Source organism: Pseudochaenichthys georgianus, chromosome 9 (assembly GCF_902827115.2).
Source record: "Pseudochaenichthys georgianus chromosome 9, fPseGeo1.2, whole genome shotgun sequence".
NCBI classification, from domain to species: Eukaryota; Metazoa; Chordata; class Actinopteri; order Perciformes; family Channichthyidae; genus Pseudochaenichthys; species Pseudochaenichthys georgianus.
Genome location: NC_047511.1, coordinates 30,663,705 through 30,684,170, shown reverse-complemented (window position 1 = coordinate 30,684,170; position 20,466 = coordinate 30,663,705). Strand labels below are relative to the sequence as shown.

General features: G+C 37.8%; 2 protein-coding genes across 2 annotated transcripts; both read right to left on the bottom strand.

The window, feature by feature from the left end:
• Window positions 1-875: 875 nt before the first annotated feature.
• bnip3la (BCL2 interacting protein 3 like a) lies at window positions 876-5,199 on the bottom strand. The gene is made up of 6 exons (XM_034091369.1): window positions 5,104-5,199; window positions 3,724-3,994; window positions 3,562-3,643; window positions 3,369-3,475; window positions 3,132-3,281; window positions 876-2,444 (listed from the first exon to the last, which is right to left on the bottom strand). Exons 1-6 carry the CDS (start codon window positions 5,153-5,155, stop codon window positions 2,396-2,398), a joined length of 711 nt encoding a protein of 236 aa, XP_033947260.1. The 5' UTR covers window positions 5,156-5,199; the 3' UTR covers window positions 876-2,395.
• Window positions 5,200-6,495: 1,296 nt separating this feature from the next.
• Window positions 6,496-18,807, bottom strand: ppp2r2aa (protein phosphatase 2, regulatory subunit B, alpha a). The gene is made up of 10 exons (XM_034090617.2): window positions 18,520-18,807; window positions 18,061-18,138; window positions 16,322-16,419; window positions 15,904-16,069; window positions 15,669-15,781; window positions 14,977-15,154; window positions 13,925-14,089; window positions 12,026-12,195; window positions 10,629-10,720; window positions 6,496-10,278 (listed from the first exon to the last, which is right to left on the bottom strand). Exons 1-10 carry the CDS (start codon window positions 18,524-18,526, stop codon window positions 9,999-10,001), a joined length of 1,347 nt encoding a protein of 448 aa, XP_033946508.1. The 5' UTR covers window positions 18,527-18,807; the 3' UTR covers window positions 6,496-9,998.
• Window positions 18,808-20,466: the final 1,659 nt, after the last annotated feature.

Sequence of the window (20,466 nt, the reverse complement as noted above, 5' to 3'; positions counted from 1 at the left end):
TGCGCACTGCCCCGCCCTGCTCAGTTTTAGCTCCATGTTTCTTTGATGATTATCATCATCATGGGGCTCAAACAGGTTAATAAGCATCACCTATTTCATTTGCTGTAGTCCCACCAGCGGGTGTCTCAACAGTAACACATTAAAAAAATATATATATATAACAATTAAAGGCCAATAACCAGGCTTAAAAACAAGCGTCGGAACATAACTGAGTACATTTACTCAAGTAGCCTACTGCACTAATATATTCAGTTACTTGTAGGATACTTAAGTATATGCTATTTTATTTATTTTGAAGGCAAATATTGTTGAATAAGTATTACAGCTTCAGCTACTTTATAGATTTAGATTATTGCTACAAATGATAAACCAACTGATAAATGATGGGTTCATTACATTTGACCCAGCAGCATTTAGCAGTAATTAAAATACACTCAACCAACTGCAACATTGAGGCGATGAACACATCTATGCATCAATGATTATGAAACAATCATTTAATAGATATGATGCTGAAATGGGCCATATGACTACTTTGGTACTTTGTCCACCTTTGGTAAAAACGTATCAAATACATTTCTATCAGTGGTTATATAAATTAACATAAATAAAAAATGAAGTCATATCAGGGGGAACTTTTAACAGCAAATGGTCAAATGCGATGACCCTTTGCCCTGCGCACATCATTTGTAAAATGTTTTGTTATCGTAAACAACTGAATATCTGTGAATCATGCTTACAAAATATAAATTAATAAAAACAATTGTGTCTCATCAATACACATCCATTAAAATGATACAATGCTCATTGATGATATGTAGGAGCTCATATTAATGATATTCAATTTCATTAGTAAAGTAATCCACTAGAGTCTATTGAGCTTCAACCACTCTCTTTTATTTATATCTCAGCCGCTGTATACAGTACAAACTTTATTCAAATTCCAAAACGTTCTGTATTGCACACTGATTAACTGTACATAAGCCTGTTATGGTGACATGTTAATTGTATGTGTTAGCATAAGTTATAAATGCATTAAAGCTTCAATGCATGTTGAGAGCTTTCAAACCAATACTGCTTTTACTGTACATTATGATGAGTGATTTCCATATGATTCATTTACGTCATACATTTCCAAACATTGACAAAAGAATCATCCAGTTATCCAATCAGCATCAATATACAGAAGTCCCATGCATTTTCTTCAGGAAAAGCTACAATAGTTTTTCTGGAAGTTCTACACATAACGGACACTGTTTATCATATCATATTATGTGAAAAGATTGAACAGTGTAACCTACATAAAATCAGATAACACTCTTTAATCAGGCCCCTGGAAATACCTTCCTCTGGTGGTTTCTGACACCAACACTTCAGCAATTCAACGAAAACACATTACATACACTGACACAAAGCTATGTAACAACAATGATATAATACGCATTAATATATCAATGTTTGAACAGAAAAACACAACGTAAAAGGTGTCTATTACATGGGGAAGATCACAGCTTAAATTATTTTCACATCTATAACTTTAAATACCTAAACATATCAGAAAAACAGTCTAAGATAAATCACCAATGTGCAGTGGTGAACGATAAACATTTGGCACTTTGCCAATGCTGCTATGTTAAAGAAGAAGATATGTAGGCAAAAAGGTCATAACAAAAATAGCATATGGCCTGGTAAATTGCCATCTGCCCTAGGTTCCACTATCATAATATGCTCAAACAACCCCACTGTAAAATGTTGGAGCTACATACTAGATCAATGTGTAAGCTTTCCAACCTTAAAAAAAATACAAAGCTTTAAAAAGAAACCCTTTAGGAGTCAACATGTGTGGGATTTGTAAATGAATCCCACTGTGCAGCATTGTTTGTTCCCCCCCTCCCCAATAACTGCACCTCGAATGTTAGCTTTAAAAAGTTAAGGCGATAAAAGTCCCACCTGTTCCCAGAGCCAATTTAATTTGTTTGTTTTGCAGATATGGCGCATATTTTTGGTTTTGTACACTCTACCACGGACACAAGTGGAGAGCCTGGGAGAAGGCCAGATTTCTCATAACACAAAATCAAAGCAAGTCGAGAAAACTTCAACCCTGAAGCCTCCTGAAATCAAATGCTTGTCACATATTTTTTAAATTCAACAGCTCTAATAGGATCAGTCATCTACTGGATTCAAGTTGATGCACAATGCTGCCCTGTGTCAAAATGTGATGGAGTGCAACCACATTACGTCAAGTGTATAACGCTATAACTACATCTACATAGGTGACAGAATTAGTTGCTGATTGGAAGGGAAATGTGGGCGTATAATAGATGCAGAGAGACAGCTTGACTACAGGAGGATGGTTGGAGACAGGAGAATATCCAGGCACTGCTTCATCTTCTATTCAGTAAGAGATCGTGGAGGCTGTGGCAATTCTCTTTCCAATGTACACCCTAGAAGAAAAAAAATCAGAACTTGCATGAAAAATGTGAAATATGTGTACAAACATGTAATAATTTAGGATTATGACTCTATTACATTTTCAGTTTCAAGCAAAGATCTGGTTTCCATCACTAGTATCTTTATACATATTAACACATTACTGTTTTTATTGTGGTATAGAAATGTTTACTTATCGTAGAAGAGGGTGCTCTTTTTCACTTTATCCAAATAATTTATTTAATCTTTTTATTGCACATTTTACCTTAACATTTCTATGTTTAAATGAATATAGAGTAACTGTCACATAACCCAGTTTTCCCACGGGATGAATAAAGTATTTTGCCTCTGATTCTGATGCTGACAATAAGGATGTACAGTAGTATTGAAATAAGGTCATTCATCCATGTCAATCAATCATGTTAAATTAAGATATAGATTTTCATAAACATTAGACTGCTTTATTAAAGCTCCAGGCCTAAGCTAAAGGTTTCAGATATATACACTGCCGTTATGTTTGACAGTTAGATATCTGTGCAGTGATACATTGACAATGACATAGAATATACTGTCCCTTGCCTAGGGCACATAACAAAGTCATAACAACATCCGAGCAGAATGCGAAACTTTTACTTTTTTCACTACTAAACCTTGGATTTATGTCCCTGCATAAAGATAGAGCTGCATCAATCCTGACTTACCCGACACCAATAGCGAGAATGTGTGAGATGAGTAATGAGGGGATGAAGACTTTAAGGAATTCAGCAGAGAAGATGCCACCTTTCTTCATGGCTCCACTCTTCCTCATACTGAGAGATACTGAACGCCGGGGGTGCCTGAAGTGGAACTCCCTTTGAGGAATAATCAAACAACCAATGAATAAATGTAAAATAATTTAAGCTTTAAGTGAATTATTGTGGAGTTTATAGTTCGCTTACTTTGGTGGAACGTTTTCCGGTCTGCTCGACCAATCAGCAACCCAGTCTACTCCTTTGTTCATCAGGATGTCTTCGTCTCTGTCTTTCTCTGTACCATCGTCCTCTGACTGTAAAGGTGGAAGTTAAATATTTAGGTTTAAAATAAAAAAACTCAAAAAGGAATTTAGCTTAAGAGTTAAATGTGTTGTTTTACCTGACTATCTCTTGGGCTGGACATGTCCACATCAAACATAATCTGACCCTCATCCTGATCTGGACTTGGAGGCCTGTGAGGACTGAGTCAAGATATTGGAATGAAAAAAAGGAACTTGCAACAACAACCTTTAAAATGCATTTAATGGGCTGTTATCCCTACCTATTACAGGAGGAACTGCTTTGGCTGGATTCATGCTGTGCATCCAGGAGGATCTTTTCCATGTCTCCATTGTGAATTGAGGAGGATGACGGGACATGCTCTAGTCCTCCAATCAGGGTTTCATCACTCTCGGGCACCACGTCCAAGGTCTGCAGAGTTTGACTCATGGCAGTATTTGCGTTTATTTGGTCTTCAGCGGGAGTTATTGGCATGTCAGTCTGCACGTCCTGGACCCCTGTGTTCCCATTAATCTCCAGCTCTACCCAAGAGCCTTGACAACACAAAGGTCAAGAGGAAGGAAAACGAGGAAATTAGGTTGTTGTCCAACAGAAAATTGCATGCAACAAAGAGACACGCCCCTGCCTCCTTTTAAATGGAAACAGCTGACCTACATTTCCTGCAGCACATACACTATGCATTTAAATGAACGGGCTGTGCACTGCATCAGTGTTTGCAATGCGTTTCTTTGTGCCACTGCCCCACACACAACTTGCACATTTTACCCAGACAGGAGGGGGTTATGTAATGTCCTATGCACAACGTGGGTTAGCACACAATGTACACGTTATGATAACCCGAGCCTCCGTTTACGCCCGTTTTAGGTTTGTGCAAAATAATATATATTTATGCATTTCGAATGGATGACCGATGGCACATTTACAAGTATGTCATCATCATCATCATCATCATCATCATCATCATCATCATGGCTGCTCTCATGTGAGGTATTGCATAACTGTAGTGCAGTGGGAAACAATCGCTGTCGCTGTTCAAGCCGAGTGATATTTACACATACAAAGCGGGCGTCTGTTTTTCCTGTCAGTGCAAACGTTTTAGTCCACAAATACATTTTTATCGACTCAAGCCTGAAAACACCCTTTTCCAGTCAAGTGATTTATTGTTGTTTTCTTTTTCCTGTACATCTGCAGGCACTTTAGCCAACAGCCTACCATTGTCTACCGTTATGTTAAGTTAGAAAGACGGTGGCCTGTTGAATAATAAGGCGACCAATGAGTGAGCGTTGAATGATATGTTAATAAAAATAACATCAAATAAAAGCAGCATATATTCATATATTGTTGTGTTTTGTCCCAACTTGTTTTCATTTTGGCCAGAGCCCGCCCATCTCCGACTCGCTTAAACGATTGGCTCTCCTTCCGTCAATCAAACATTTATCACAACGCGATTGGCTATCTTGACGATGACGTCAAACAACATCACTCTCCACCCCTCCCAAAGAAGAGGAAATACAGTAGCCGATTTAACTTTTACAATAAAATCTTCATTACACGGAGATTCTCAAAAACACACACACTTGTTAAGGATACATGGAGTAGTGTTTGTGAAGTGGAGGAAGATAAAACAGGCGGCGGTACTTACCGTGAAGCCCGGGCTCCTCGTTATTGTTTTGTTGAGCAGCAGCGGTGGACATGTTGACTACCAAGCTTCAGAATTGATCAACATGGCACGCAGGCCCACTACGATGTACGCATGCGCAAAATCTGTCCAGAGTATTTCTCTTTATACATCTATGGTCCAGACCTATACGAGATTAAAGGGCAGCCGCCAGTTCAGTGATGGATCATGTCAGAAAAAGACAACACTCTTATTAGTTATAGTACAGTTAGTATAATTTCATTATGTATGCAGTATAGTACACACGTCTATTTATTTCACACATATTTATATATTATTACTTTATACTTTAATTTATTATATGTAATGCCTTATCTTTTATCTATGTAATGTCTTTTATCTGGACCCTGAGTCTGTAATAAAGTTTTCATTCATTCATTATACAGCATTGTCCATTCTGATTTAAGTCTGAACTAAAATGTTGTTATAGGCTGGCCAATCATAATGTAAACTGCCTTCAATTCTGTATATTTAAATTGTGAATTAATTCGATATATTCTATAGATATGTAACCTTCACTATTCATATGTATATATTTATTTTGTTTCTTTTATTCTGTTATGTATTCATAATTTGTTATTTGTATTACTTGTCCAATCCCTTATCTACATGCTGCTTTGACAAAATTGAATTTGTTTACTTATTTATTGCCTGAATTTACACCTAAGAGATAAATAAAGTATGCTTCTTCTTATTATTATTCCTGCACCATTATGTCTCTTGCACTATTTAATTTTAGTTTATTGTCTTAATGTTGCATTGTTGGAGGATCCTGGGATATTAGATTTTCATTTCTAAAACTACACTGTGGCTACTGTGCATGACAAAACACGTTTGAATCATAGGACTTCACTAGCTGATGACTATCCCTCCGAGGCATCTCTTTGCAGTGTTTAAGACTGATGACAGTAGTAAGGCTCTTCAGTAAGTGCTGCATTGACTTGACTTAACTATTAATGTAGATAGGCATGCATTTCCATTAGCAGTGTTTCCTGTAGAGGGTCACCCCTCCTCCAGTTCCATAATAGGGTCCTGGTGTGTTATGAATTGGATGGAAACTATCATGGTAAGGATGATAAATCCATTATTGCATCATTTTAGTAAGATTCGAGCTGTCCGGCATTTCTGGAGGGATTTGAAGATATTTAGTCATTTTGAAAGCACAGTACAGGGACTCTGCCCTGCTGATGAAATAGGCTGAGAACAGGCCAGTTCTACATTTTAAAACAGTACAGGTATACTTGCCTTAGTTTTATACATAGTAATGTGTGTTAAGTCTCTGTTTATGTGATTATTTCACATTTACAGCCCATTATCTTCCCAACACGAACCATAAAACAGTTCTTTTATTCAGAATTCAGGTTTGAAATTCTTTATTACTTTTCATCTAAATTGTATTTTATTCCATTTGACAAAGACAAACATAGCTGTACAATGAACCATTTGTAGTCCCCCCCACAAAAAAAACAATCACCCAAACTCTTTAATTCAAGAGCCCCTTGAAAGAAAAACAACAACATACAAATCAATGAAATTCACAAAAATAAAAAGTGCATTTTGTTTTAACTCCTGTGATACATTAGACATGTATATAATGCTGCTTCAAGTGGAAAAACCTCAACTCCAATTTAGGCCATTCTCTTGAGACTTCGGGATCCTTATCAGGGCAAGTTCAAGGTTCATTTTCAAAAACAATTTAAGCAAATTGTATTATTTACCTGTTAACAAGGCAGGTTTTTTAAAAGTACTGAAAAGTAGCCTTATTTCTTTTGAAGGTAAAAGGTTTTGATCACAGAGCAGCGGTAAATTCCCCTGAGCAGTCTCCTGTCTGGCTCTCCAGAAAATTCAAGAAACATACTTGATTATCGTATTTCTTGTTAACGCTATAAGAAAGGCATTAGGGTTCCTTTGAACATCTTTGTGGTTTACACCATAGCCTTGAACGATAGCTATAAAAGACATTATGAGGGGAAACTGAAAAGATGATTATTTGTCATGTGTTAGTTTTTTTTTTTAAATGAATGTAAGAGACTTTTCAATAATGCTCCGGCACTAAAACCGATGACTGCTTCTGCAAAAATGGGATTTTTTATAAAAGCCAATATTACTACTTTTAACAAACCTAGCCTGTTGCAATGAAGTATCGGTTTTATACAGATGTTTGTGTTTTCAAATATTTCTCACCTGGAGCAACTTGTTATGGATAATATTTTGAATGGTCAACTCTTTGTAAATTGGTGGCTAATAACTGGATCATTCTTGACTGTGGAATGGGATAAAGGTGCCACATTAAACAGGTTTATACATAAATGACACTAGGCTAATCACGTGAATAATCCTCACACAATCTTGCATCAGACACTAAAGAAAAGTTGTTTTTCAAAATAAAGATTAGCAAAGTGCCTCATTACCAGAGATTACCCAGAGCCCTGAGAGAGACACTCCACAGTAGCTTAACAACACCACCACCGTATAAAGACGGGTGGTTATTTTGGTGGCAAATCAGTTTTATAAAAAAGGTAGGAGTGACACAATAACTTACATAAATATGATCCAGTCGACCAATAAGCTTCATGCCCTGATTCAATGGCTTAATCTGTCATATTTCTTTTTAATAAGGTGGAAACTGTGCTTTCCTCAACCCGTTTGCCCCAGAAAAAGAATTGGCACTGGTGACTGAAGCATAGTGTAGCAGAGAAACAGCAACGTTCATTTGTTAAAAAGTATTTTCCCATGTTCAATACAGTCAGTGAAAACCACTTCCATACATCATGCGCAACCCAAGTGGTTCACAAATTCTCCTCTTTAAATAAACAAGACTGTATTCTCCTGCATCACAGGAGAAGACATTTCATTCCTGTCTCGATTTAGTTTTACAATACATGTTGGTTAAAATGTCTTTAACCCACAAGGGCCTATTCTTTCACAGCGAGCTTAATTACTCAGAAACAAAAACCATGGCACAAAATCAGAAAGTTGAGATCCAAATTAACCAATAACCTAACTCTGAAGCATCCAAATAAACATCAGTTACAGTCTGCCAAATTAAAAAAATAAACTGTTATAGTGCTCATGACTACAGAGGTACTGACACCTGAAAGTACTTTTCTTGGGACATCCCACATGAGAAACGTCACAAAAAGTCACTAGCTTTTAAAGAAATGAACAAAAAGTCATGATAAAAAGGTTTACCCGAAAAAGGCGACCTTCCATCTACAATCAGTCCGAGATAGACAGCTAAAGAAACTACAGTGATCAGACTGTAATCCTATTGCCTCAATTTATACAAAAATAAATCAGCTATAGTGATTATTCTTCTTTTATCACCAGGTACAGTACAAAACATCATAAAAAAATCCCTACCAACAGAAACTAGATCAAGAGATTAAAGCAGTCTGCGACAACACTTTGTGGGGCAGCTGGCAGCGGGACTCAGGTTCGGTGCCAAAGACTACGACAGAATTAGGCTACATCACGCCATCATGCTCTACCACCTATAAAACCTTTTTCCTGTGCCTTTATACGATGCTCCAAACATGACCAAGGACACCTCGTCTGTAAGAAAACTCTCAATGAATTTAACTTTAGGGTGCATACAACTGGTTTCTTTGGCATGATAAGCCCTCATTCAACTCCCAAATCCACAATACCTGACGAATGTGTGTGCGGCGCGCGCTGCTCTTGTGACCATGTTAAAGGACTACTCAGGTTGTATATGTTTTTAGCCATTATCTACACATTAATAGACATGACTGCTGACCATTTCCATATATGTAGACAATTACATACAAGGAAAATCGACTTAAAGGTTGGAAACTTGCTTTGGATTGGTGTAAAAACCAGATGCTGATATGTTCAGGATACTCCAGCATTACAGTTTTTAGCTTCAAGCTAATGCATTTTCAAACTTCTGTTAGAGAATAACGCTAATCCAAAAGAACAATTTCCTTGTTTCCTCCATTCAAAAGGCAGATTTGAAGTAGCTGACATAAAGTGCCAGATGTTATAGTATTCTTGAACACAGAAAAAGTATGGCTTTTAACTGCGTGATCACCAAATAACTACTTTGACTTAATCAAAGACAACAGGAAATCCACTGAGTTGGAATTAATGTTGATTTGGTTAAATTTTGTTTCTTACTGTGGAGAAATAAACAACCATCTCAGAAATATTGGTAAGCTTTGGTCAAAGGTCAGAAGTAATGTAAGCTATTTGTAGAGAATGAGCTAAAACATGATATAACACGAGAATATTCCTTTAACAGCATTACCATACTGTACATTAGGATAGAAGCTGTGAGTGAAATTGGCAACTTGAGAAATACTTGGGGCAAATATGGAGTGTTGACAGCGTGTACTAGAAGCGTTTTTAACCCAGCACGAAAAAGGAACTTGGTGACAGAAAGAAGTTATAACAGAAGAAATAATTTCCTATTAAAACTAATAAAACATGGAAGCTACAGAATCTTAAGTTGCAGCTCTGACATAAAAATGAAGTATGTCACGATGGCACAAAGAAATAAACTACCAAAACGTGTGTATTTAACACATTTTCCCTTTGGTTTGGGATGTAGTGGAGTTGCAAATGGTAGCTTGGTATATAGAGTACTCTTAATGGAGAAACCGTCACTAAATCCCAAATTCTGGACTCAGATCTACAAACCCTGCCTGTTTGTATTTCCCAAACAAATGGAGAATGTGCTTGTGGTGGCCTGCTTGGATGTATTGTTTTCCTGTTTTATTGTTGTCACATTCAATACTTAAGTCACAGAGGGCAGATCATATCAAGACTTGGGGATTTAGGCAAAGACGGACAGATATTGTTTGTATGCGTGTATCATCTGAGCGGTTCGACAAATGCTAGTTCAGTTTTTCCTGGAATATGTACAGATTGTTGGTGGTGGCCACAGCAATGATGTTGTCCAGAGGATGCCAGGCAGTGTGGAGGATCTTCTTGTTAAAGTCCAGACTGTCTACACTGATCTCATCCTTTTTGCGCTTCCCACCTGTGCTTACTTTGCGAGGTTTCAGGACCGAGCGTGGCTTGCTGTTCTCCCGCGACGCCTCCAGGGTCACGTCCTGCCGATAGCCTCTGTCAAACATCCTGAAGAAGTTGTTGTAGGAGCCGGTCATCACAACGCTGCAGAGACAGGATATAAGTGAGTGATGGGGGACCAAATGATATTGTTGATCATAAAATGTATGGTTTTCTGCCATAAACTTCTACCAGGAGTATATGCAGAACACCCCCGACAACCTAACCATGTCACACTTATGCTCTGCACGGAGCAGATAACCACAGTTATTGATAAGCCCAGTGTTGTTGGCTAGTAAAGTTGTGTTGAATAAGGTAAAGAACAAAATGTTTGCGTCATTTGGGGAATTCCAAACAACTTTCTCAATTTGCTTTCACAATCGTGACATCTAGCAGGGAAATAACAGTTTACCAAAAGGCATGCTTTACCCTGATATAATAGACCAAATACTAACCTGTCATTCCCATTCCAGCAGCACTCAAACTTGTCGAAGATGCAGTCATTCTCATAGAGCGAACACAATTTACTCCTGAGATATTCATGCACCTGTTCAAAAAAAAAAGAAGGTATGTAGAAGCATTGTAGTTATAATCAACAGTTGTGCAAGATTGAAAATAACATTGCAAAGGGATTCTGGATATTGTGAGAATGACTTCTCTATAAATGTGGGCACTGCATCTGCAGAAAAGACACTGATGTAACTTATGTCTCAGCTAGGGCTGTACCCGAATATCCGTTTAGTTGGAGTACTATTCGGGTTTCAATTTTGTTATTCGGATATTCGTTTTTTTTCATTTATTTATTTTCTTTTTAAATTGAATTTATTGAAATCTCCAATATCAACGTAAGAGCTTGTGCCTCATCGGGGGGTGCTAACACTTAACCATAGACGTTATCGTTTACTTTTTCCGTCTTTATATGTAGATATTACTTTTCTCCGTTAATCTCGTCACGTTTTTTCCATAGCAACAACAACTTCCTGTCAACAGCGCTAACTCTCCTTCAAAATAAAAGCATGTCCATAAATAGGAAACCAAGCCAAATAACACTTAAGACATATACAACTGCAACGAAAGTAACAAACACAATGCGATATCCTTTTCAATTTCAAAGAACACAAATTGGGTTATATACATTAACAAATAACCAAAACAACAATACTGTAGAACAGGGGTCACCAACCTTTTTTAGGATGAGGGCTACTTAAAAAAAAATAAAACAAGCCGGGGGCTACTTTTACTCCTCTTTTTTTTGTAGTGTATATATTTAGCACATTTTAACATTATTATATGTTTACCTTTAACATTTGTGTGCATTTGGGTCTGTGGGACCCGTTTTCAGTGTTTACTAAAAGAAAATGTATTCAATTGAATTATTTTAACCTGCTTTATTTGGGGGTGGACCTCACCTCCTCTAGGGGGGTCTGGGGGCATGCAGCCCCAGGAAGATTTTTTTTAAATGTTGAAGTGAAATGCCTCAATCTGGTGCACTTTGAGCACAAAATGAATTTGTGGATACAGCTCTCAACACTCATATGAAAGGGAGCTGTATACTTTTCAATACTCCAATCATCTTTAGAATATGATCACAACCAATAACAAATCATTTAAACTTGTTTATTCTTATCTTACATAGTTAGCATTCTTTCTTTTTATTTATGCATATTTTACTAATCACTCCCCTTTTAAACAGTTTTTTGTATTGTCCTATAGTACACACAGAATAACAAAATGAATGCCGTGAATAAACGAAATACACGTGTTGAAGCGGTTCGCCCCACCCCGCGCCGAATATTCACTGCTGATTACTACCGAATATCCGGAGCCCGAAAAATGGTATTCGGTTACCAACCTGATATGTCTCTACTGGCCGGGACTCCATGTTGAGATCCCAGATTTTGACTGACAGGTAGTCGCGGGTCATCATGTAGCGTCCGCTGTGGCTGAACTTCACATCAGAGATGGATGAGATGATTTCAGAAAAGAATGAACGATTGTTCGGGTCCTCTGGCTCTTCAAACTCTTTAAAAAAATAAAAATAACATTAGTTCACCCTGATTGCTAATAATTGCATTGACAAGCAACATTTTGGAATATTAGTATATGCATCAAGTTTTTACAATACTGCTTCCTCTTTAGATAACAACAGCAAAAATCAGAAGCAGTTTGGGGATCGAACCCTAAATTAAAGGTGGGGTAGGTAAGTTTCAGAAACCGGCTCGAGTGCACTAAAATTTGAAAGTACACAGCTGAAAAGAATCCGCCCCTTCCTTCAGACTTCCTTACAGAGCACCTCCTCCAACACACATGAACACGCAATGCACGCCCAATGAGGGCACGAGATGGAAGGCTGACAGACAGGGCGGCAATCAATGTACTTTTTACAGTATTACGGCTTCCACAGATGACTTTTTTATGGATTTTTTCTCAAAGCACTTAAGATATTCATTGCTATTGGGATGTTAAGAGCATTCCATGGAATATAACAAAAAGTGTACCTCGAGCCGGTTTCTGAAACTTACCTACCCCACCTTTAAGTACTTACTGAGTCTAAATACTGTTTAACAATATATATCAGCATATTTAGCTGCACTTGCTGCAACTAACTGGCATTGTACAACTTATACTGGAGCATTTTTCAGAAGGACACTTTCACTTGTCATGGAGGGAAGATCCCAGGTGTTACCAATAACACTAACGATGTCTCTGTGACACAACCTTCCACCTTTCACACAACTGGCCAGGTGTATGTCATTCACTAATTACAACTTTTTTCTTAGGAAACTGTGGCCGTTTCTCAATCGTGAGTACACATGTTGCAGAGCCACTATTTCAAGTATACTACGTCACAGAGTGGCGCAGAATGTTGGGCATTTAACATGAATTTAAACAGTTCTTCGGTGCCACTCGATGACGTAGTATACTTGAAATAGTTGCTCTGCAGCAGTTTTACTCGCGATTGAGAAACGGCCCCAGTCCTTGGTTAAAACCGTTAAAACTGACTTCTTGACACTGGCTGTATCTTAGCTGTTAAAACTACCTTTCAAACAAAATGTCTGACTCAAATTCAACTCTAGTCAACTTGTGTGTTGCAGGGTTCATACACTTTTTCACCAATGACTTTCCCATGACCTTTACCTAATTTTCCATGACCAAAAAAATTACTCCCTCAGCGGTACCACTGAAAATGGTTTATTTTAACATGGCACAGGAAAATAAGGCCTGCATTTGAAACATGTTGTGCCTATCTAAAACAAATCAAATAGTAGGCTTACCAGCTTCGACACGCTAAAGCCACTAACATCTCTCACCAGCAAAATACCTAGTCAGTTAAATGTCGTTTCATTACTATACAATACAGTATTTATTATCATTATAGTATTACTATTTTGGCGATTAGATAAAATATAAATTATATTTGACGCAACTTTAGTTACATTTCCATGACTTTTCCAAAACATTGGGAAAAATATTGTTTTCCATAACTTTTCCAGGGCCTGGAATTAGCATTTTGAATTTCCATGACTTTTCCAGGTTTTTAATGACCGTAAGAACCCTGGTGTTGATAAATAGGCTATGGCAAATGCACTTCACGTAAAAGACTGGGCTCACAATTGTAACTGTTTGGAGTTCAGGCTGTCTTGACAGAAATGTCTTTCACTAATGTCCCTGTTTCACTGTCCAACATCCAGCCAACACTTCAGACTTGAGCAGCTCCCCTGCAGGCACAGTGTCAATGAAGCTGGCTTACGTTTGGCGTGCTGGTCACACAGTGCTGATGCCCTCATGTCACACAAGCGGATGGTGCCCTTGCTGCTGCTGTAGACAAAAGTGTTGCATTGGTTAGGGTGAAACTCTGCTGCTGTGATCACCTCTGTCAACTCCTCCATGTTGGTTGGCTTTATGTCAACAATGTCTGGAGAAGTGGGGTTAAGGTCAAACGGCTTACACAAGATATTCTTAACACTTTAAAATGAACACTGCTATGGATCAGCAAATAAATATGTTTTTTATAGGTAAACAAATAAATAATACCTTGCTCTGAGCTTGTTAGGGGCGCAATCAGCACTTTTTTATTTGTTTAAATGCACTTACAATGTCTTGTAGTATTTCGCTGGCACTGATACTTTAGAGAGGAAGGCCACAAAATAAAGTCACAAAGTCAGCTCAATACAGGATAAAAACTTCTCTAAACTAAAAATACTGCCAAATGTACACATTTAACTATACAATGTATACAACTGTATGTTGGTGATACTCTATGTAAAAGTGAATAATACTATGGTGACATCTGGTGGTAGAATGAAATACGACAGACTATTTTAACAATGTTTGGTCTGCATTTAAATAGTGTCTACTGTTTACATCAGCATAGAACTAGAAAATCGTAGTTTGTTTGTCTTTTATAATGCAAAGGATTAATTGTTTTTCTGACTAAATGTGGAAAGTAAAAACCGCTGTTTCTGTGTTGTTGCAGAGGATACAGTCCGACTGTGTCCAATTTGAGTGAAGAGTGGTGGACAGGTAGAATGTGTGGGATTATATATAACAACTATATCACAGAAAAACTCCTGCAAAGTTATGGTGACTTAAATTAGACTGCAAGTTTGAATCTTTCTTGAAACACATAGAAACTATGTCAATTAAGGCTGATGGGTGGCATTTCCCAGTACAGTAAGAATTCTTGCAAATGCAATGCTTTTCTAACCATTAGAGAGATAATTAAAGTTAGACAGAAATTCACTATTATGTTAAGCCCTACAGTAGCCGGTGGAGGCATGGAGTTAGAGAGCAAAAGGATACTAAAGCTGCGATCGTTGATCTCCAGGTTCCACAGGTTGATGCGCAGGTCATCTGCAGACAGGTATGTCTCACAGTCACTGTTGACCGAGATGGAGTTGATATGGTAGGTGTGAGCATTCGAAAACACTCGTCTAGGGCTGGCCTCTACCATCAGGTCCATGGGCTTGAATACTGGTACCTGAGAGAAAGTGGGGTTAGCATCACTTTAATTTAAAAGGAAGGTGTGGTGTGATCATTTTGTCCTCCGTTTTATCACATTTTTGACTGGTTGTGTGGGGGGTAAAAAAGGGTTTCACTAAACTGACAAACAGGAAGAGTTAACTGTCTCTTTAAACAAAGATAAATAGGGACTAGCCTCTGTGTAACACGCCAGACTGTTAGACTGAGTCTATATTTGGAAACTATTCAATATATATAGATCCGTGTGTCCCAAAGGGGAGGATGAACATGACAAGGGGGAAAAATGTGGAATGAAACTTCAGCTGGACATTTTTCTGAGCAGACATTTTGACTGCAACCTCAGGTGTAATTATAAACATTATTGCTGGATTGCAGGAATGGATTTATAAACCTGTGCTTTAGGTGGTAAGAGATGTCTGTCTGCAATAATGTCTGTCCATTAAAACACGGTAAATTCTAACAATGTATACATGTTAAATATTGTAGGAAATGATCAAATATTTCATACACACCCGTAGTGTTGTGACAGTATTAAGATCTCTGTATCGTCCATCCTCTTCCTTCAGATTGTAGCCCTCTGGTCTCTTGTCACGCTCACTAATTTTCCACAGCTTTATGGTTTTGTCTGTGAATAAGAACGAGCATGCATCATGAAAAGCTCATCTTCAGTAACAGAATAATACAGACGGAAAGGTTTCATTTTCAAATGAGAAATATCACCAACTCAGAATACACTGGGTTACTAACCGTTTGTAGACAACAGGAACTGTGCTGCGTTCTTCTGAGGCAGCCATCGGATCTTGTTGATCTTCTCTTCGATCTCAAGGCTTTTCAGGTAGTCGAACTCAGGCTCATGGCTCTGGAAGGTGCTGTAAACATTGTATTCTCCTCTGCACTGCGGCTGATTCTTACTCTGTACAAAGACATATCAGAGAGAAGTTTAGGTATTATTTTACTAGAAATAGATCAAAAGACAGTATTTCAGGTCAGGTATGATCCGAAGCACCAGCGTTTTCTTTTTAATTTCACAGGCAATCATTAGCTTAAATTCTGAGTTCAGTTCATTTTAAAAACAGCTTGACTAAGCTATGGATATATCAGATTTGGAAAATAAAGGTTGCACCATTTTATACTAAGATCAGTCTGATGAGTCACCAAAACGTACCTCTGGCTCTTGCTGAAAAATGACAACACGTCCTCCTTTGTCCCCAGTGGCTAGCAGCTCGCCAGAGTGGTTGAATTCAACAGTAGATATGATGTCAGCTGTAAATAAAGTAGTGTGATTAGAAAATTAAATGTGTGTGTACAATGTAAGAAGATTTTTGATGCAGGTATGCAGAATTTTGGAGTTTAACATTTTTTACAATAGTGTACAAAATGTTTCGAGGAGTAATACAAATACTGTACAGTGACATGGTGAAAAGACAACAGAGCAGTGACGTACATGTATTTATGCACAGTGCAGGGTGCAAGTGCAATCATGGAGCTACTGAGCACTCTGGAGGGTAAAACATCTTGCCCTTTGCAGCTATTCTGCACCTTTCAAAGACAAGCATTCTCATCAAATGCTACAATACAACAATCAATCCCTGTTTACAGGCTGGCACTGTTCTGAGCTTGTGCAATCCTTAATATAGACTATGGTGTTGTTCCACTCTAAACCCAGCGCACATAGTGCCTGATACGATCTGACCCCATACAAACTCTCATACAAAGCGAGGACAGCGTATTAAAGACTACTATTTCTGTAAAAGCTACAGCTATTATAGTTAAGTATTCAGCCTGTGTACTGCCATGTATTGACACAAGCAATGACTAACGTCAAAACGTATGCAACAAAGCTTACTGTAAACAACTGTGTAGTTATTTACACACAAATAGGTACATCATGTACTGTAAACATAGGTGTTAAAAGCACTTGTGAAATAACTCATTGGACAGTGGGAAAAGAGGTGGGACAATCCAGCATTTTTTTCCCTTTCATATACGAAGTAAAAGGTCCAGCATAAATATGGAAATGTCCTACTTAGCACAATAGTTGTGCACTTTATTATCCTCATCTACTTTGTTAGTTTGACCTATTGTGGCGCAATAACTAGTTTATCCAGATCACATAAAGATAAGGATAATCACAGATATAATACCTAACCTCTTTTGTAGTGTGAACTACTATATGAATGAAAATAGTTTAATGAAAATGAAATGTTCCTGAAAAGGATTATCTTAAGGAACCAGCACAAAGTTTGTAAAGCATATTGTTATGCTTTGATTACCACAAATTAATTTACCTTCGCTCCAATTAGGATTGCAGTAATAGTCAAACAATATAAGAGCATCTGTATGGCTAGATATCAAAAACTAAGATGTTGCATTTGTTTTATGTTGACTTGGCCAATCAGACCCTTCGGAAAAGCAGGACTTTAATGCACTCTGAGACATATTTGAGGTTAACTGATTTCTCAACCAAATAAACGTACTTATATATTTAGTTCCTCATTGATTACGAGGTGCCCTTCTCCCGCAGAAGTAAAAACCTTACATCTATTCCATTATGATGTGCATTTCCCTCCCAATAATGCCAAATTAGCATCACAGGCACTGGACAAATCCACTGTGGGGAGTTTAAAAGTTGTGACTTCTGACATTTTGGAGCAAATATTTCTCTCGTCTGCCAGTTTAACCAGTCTGGCCCACTGGAAAATCAGCAGGGAAGTGCCACAATAATGAACATTCAGTGAAAACAGGTTAATTCTCTTAATTTGTAATTATCATATAACTTTTATGAAAAGCTAAAACAAAATGTGTGGCAGTAGCATTAAAGCTTACTTCAAAAAAAGCATGCACAGGATGCCAATCAGACAGTGCATGTAAGCAAATGTTCAGTGGACCAGCACATGGACTTACCTTCAGCAACATCATCATCTATCGCTCCTTTGACTTGTGAAAAGCACCATTGCACATCACTGTTCCCACCGCCGGCCCCTGCACAAAACACAGACCCAAGTTTTAACAAACCACCAGCAAAGACAACTTTACACGCGTTAGCATGGTGCTGCTAACTTAGCTAAAATCAGTAAAGTGAGTACATAGACCCTGCTACTTTATTCTTATTGAATTATTTTAGCAATGTAACATATTCACATGCAACAGGAAATCGTTTAGGCATGTTTAGCATTCTAAAACTCTTACTTTCACACTGTCATTAGCACACACTAGCATATTGTAGGTATCCTAGCTGGCTAACTAGCCTGAGCTAGTTAACCACAACAGAGACAAACCCATCATCTGTGCAGAACAGGATATTAAGTGCAGAAAAATGATTAAACCTCAGCCACTCTGGCAGTGTTTTCTCGGTAGTCTTACCTGCCATGGTGAGAGACTCAGATAGGGTGTCTCTGTATCGGGCCCTGGACCGGAGCTGACCCGGGTCGGCTGCTGGTTCTGACAGAGGAGCAGTGCAGGAATACACCGGGGAGTGCTGCTATTAAATCCGAACACCGTCCAAGTCGTCAGCTCGGATGATATAGACAGCAGGACACCGTTTTTTAATTAAATAAAAATAACTGCAAATCCTCAGAAGTGAATTTTAGACTTTGCACTCTACTTTGAGATTTCCCTCGCCTCTGCCTCTCCCAGTATTACTTTCAAAATGGCGCAACGCGGGCGGCGTTCAGCAGGCGTCAAACAGAGAGCGGTGAGACTGCACCGTGACATTGTAATCTTCATTACTCCTGGTCCGTCGTGGATATGGGTATTTTTTCTGTCCCCAGAGAGCAGGTTAATTGATTTATTGAACGTTTAATCTTCAATTCAAAGTTATTTAGACTTTTTTTTCTACCAGAAAACCATGTTATAACGTAACCCCGCTCATGTGGGTTGTATCGGGGAAGGAAATCGAACAAACCCACACACACAGGGTTAGTTTTTGGTTCTGAGCAAAAACGAAGCAAACTTTTGTTTAATTTAGAAAAGAAAAGGTCTACATACTTTTAATATGGAAGAGATATATCTAAAGATAATTCAATTATTCATCTAAATATGTATAGTAGTTGTGTAAATTATTTATTACATGTTTAGGACGCTACTCCTGACACATAATTAAAACATTAAAATCTGTGTTGGCACCATAGGCTAAAAGTATTTACCACCTGCAACTTCCACTGAGCTTCCAAAGGATCTGCCATATTGTCTTTCGTCTGCTGGACAGATAGCTGTTTTTAAGAATTCCAATCTATTTTAATGACAAATTAACTACCATGCAAACTACAGATTAGTCACATTTACCTGCACTGGGAACCCAGGGCACGTATTTTAGGGGGGACCCTAAAGTAGGCTTTGTCACAACCAGACATTTTGTGTTGTTTGTTAGTGAATCTCAGCGGTCACTAAATGTTCAATTTATATGTACCAACAAGCTATGACAGTGTGACAATGAAGCAGTGCACACAATATCAAAAATCTGAAAAAGCTAAATGTAAATCAGCCAATATTAAATGTATTACACCTGTGCTTCTCCCACTGTGACATGTAAAACAGTCTTCCATGTATTTGAAGAAGGACTAGTATTAACTCATCCCTCTCCCAATTCCATTTTTATATTTATATTTAAGATGTATTATTATTTTTGGCACTTTCTTTTGCCTTTTATAAGACAGTGTCAGCAGAAAGGTGACGAAACAAGGGGGAAAGATTACAAACTGTGACATTTCAGCATGGTTGGTATTTTAACCCTTAGGAACTTATTATGCGTGATATAAATTAAACATGATAAAGGCCATCACATTTCAATTCAATTTACAGAACAGGATGTCAAGATAGGAAATAAAGCAGGCCAAACATTCAAGTTGATATTGTAATTTGGTCGAGTATTTAATATTTCAATTCTTTACCAATTTATTAAAGAATAGTGTGCAATACAATCTTCCGAAGCTCTGGGAGCATAGGGCCTTGGGGCAGCTCTCCGCTTTGCCTTTCTGGTGATTCAGCACCAAGGAACAGCTTTTTTTGTCACAATAACAGCTGACGTCCCACTGCTTTTATGTCTTATTAACATAAAACGTTTTGACATATTGTACATGTGCTTCCACAAGAAAAAGATAGCTTTCAAGATTTTATCTACAAGAATACACAATACTGTTTTTTGTGTGCTACACAACCATACATTACTGTTTTATAGCTTCACTGTGGTCATTTTGCAACACAGCAGATATAACCATTTCTAATTTGTACATTTAAGCATTGTGAACAAACACATTTGATGCAAGTTGGCATGGTTAACATGAGTATCATTCAATCTAAGTGCCTGTAAAA

Coding starts and splice junctions, on each gene's coding strand:
- ppp2r2aa (XM_034090617.2), bottom strand. Junction 16,420..18,060: donor AGATGATGATGTTGCTGAAG/GTAAGTCCATGT, acceptor CTTTATTTACAG/CTGACATCATATCTACTGTT. Junction 10,279..10,628: donor TGCTGGAATGGGAATGACAG/GTTAGTATTTGG, acceptor CTGTCTCTGCAG/CGTTGTGATGACCGGCTCCT.
- bnip3la (XM_034091369.1), bottom strand. CDS start 5,155: ATGTCCACCGCTGCTGCTCAACAAAACAATAACGAGGAGCCCGGGCTT. Junction 3,995..5,103: donor CGAGGAGCCCGGGCTTCACG/GTAAGTACCGCC, acceptor TGTGTTGTCAAG/GCTCTTGGGTAGAGCTGGAG. Junction 2,445..3,131: donor ATTCTCGCTATTGGTGTCGG/GTAAGTCAGGAT, acceptor TTTTTCTTCTAG/GGTGTACATTGGAAAGAGAA.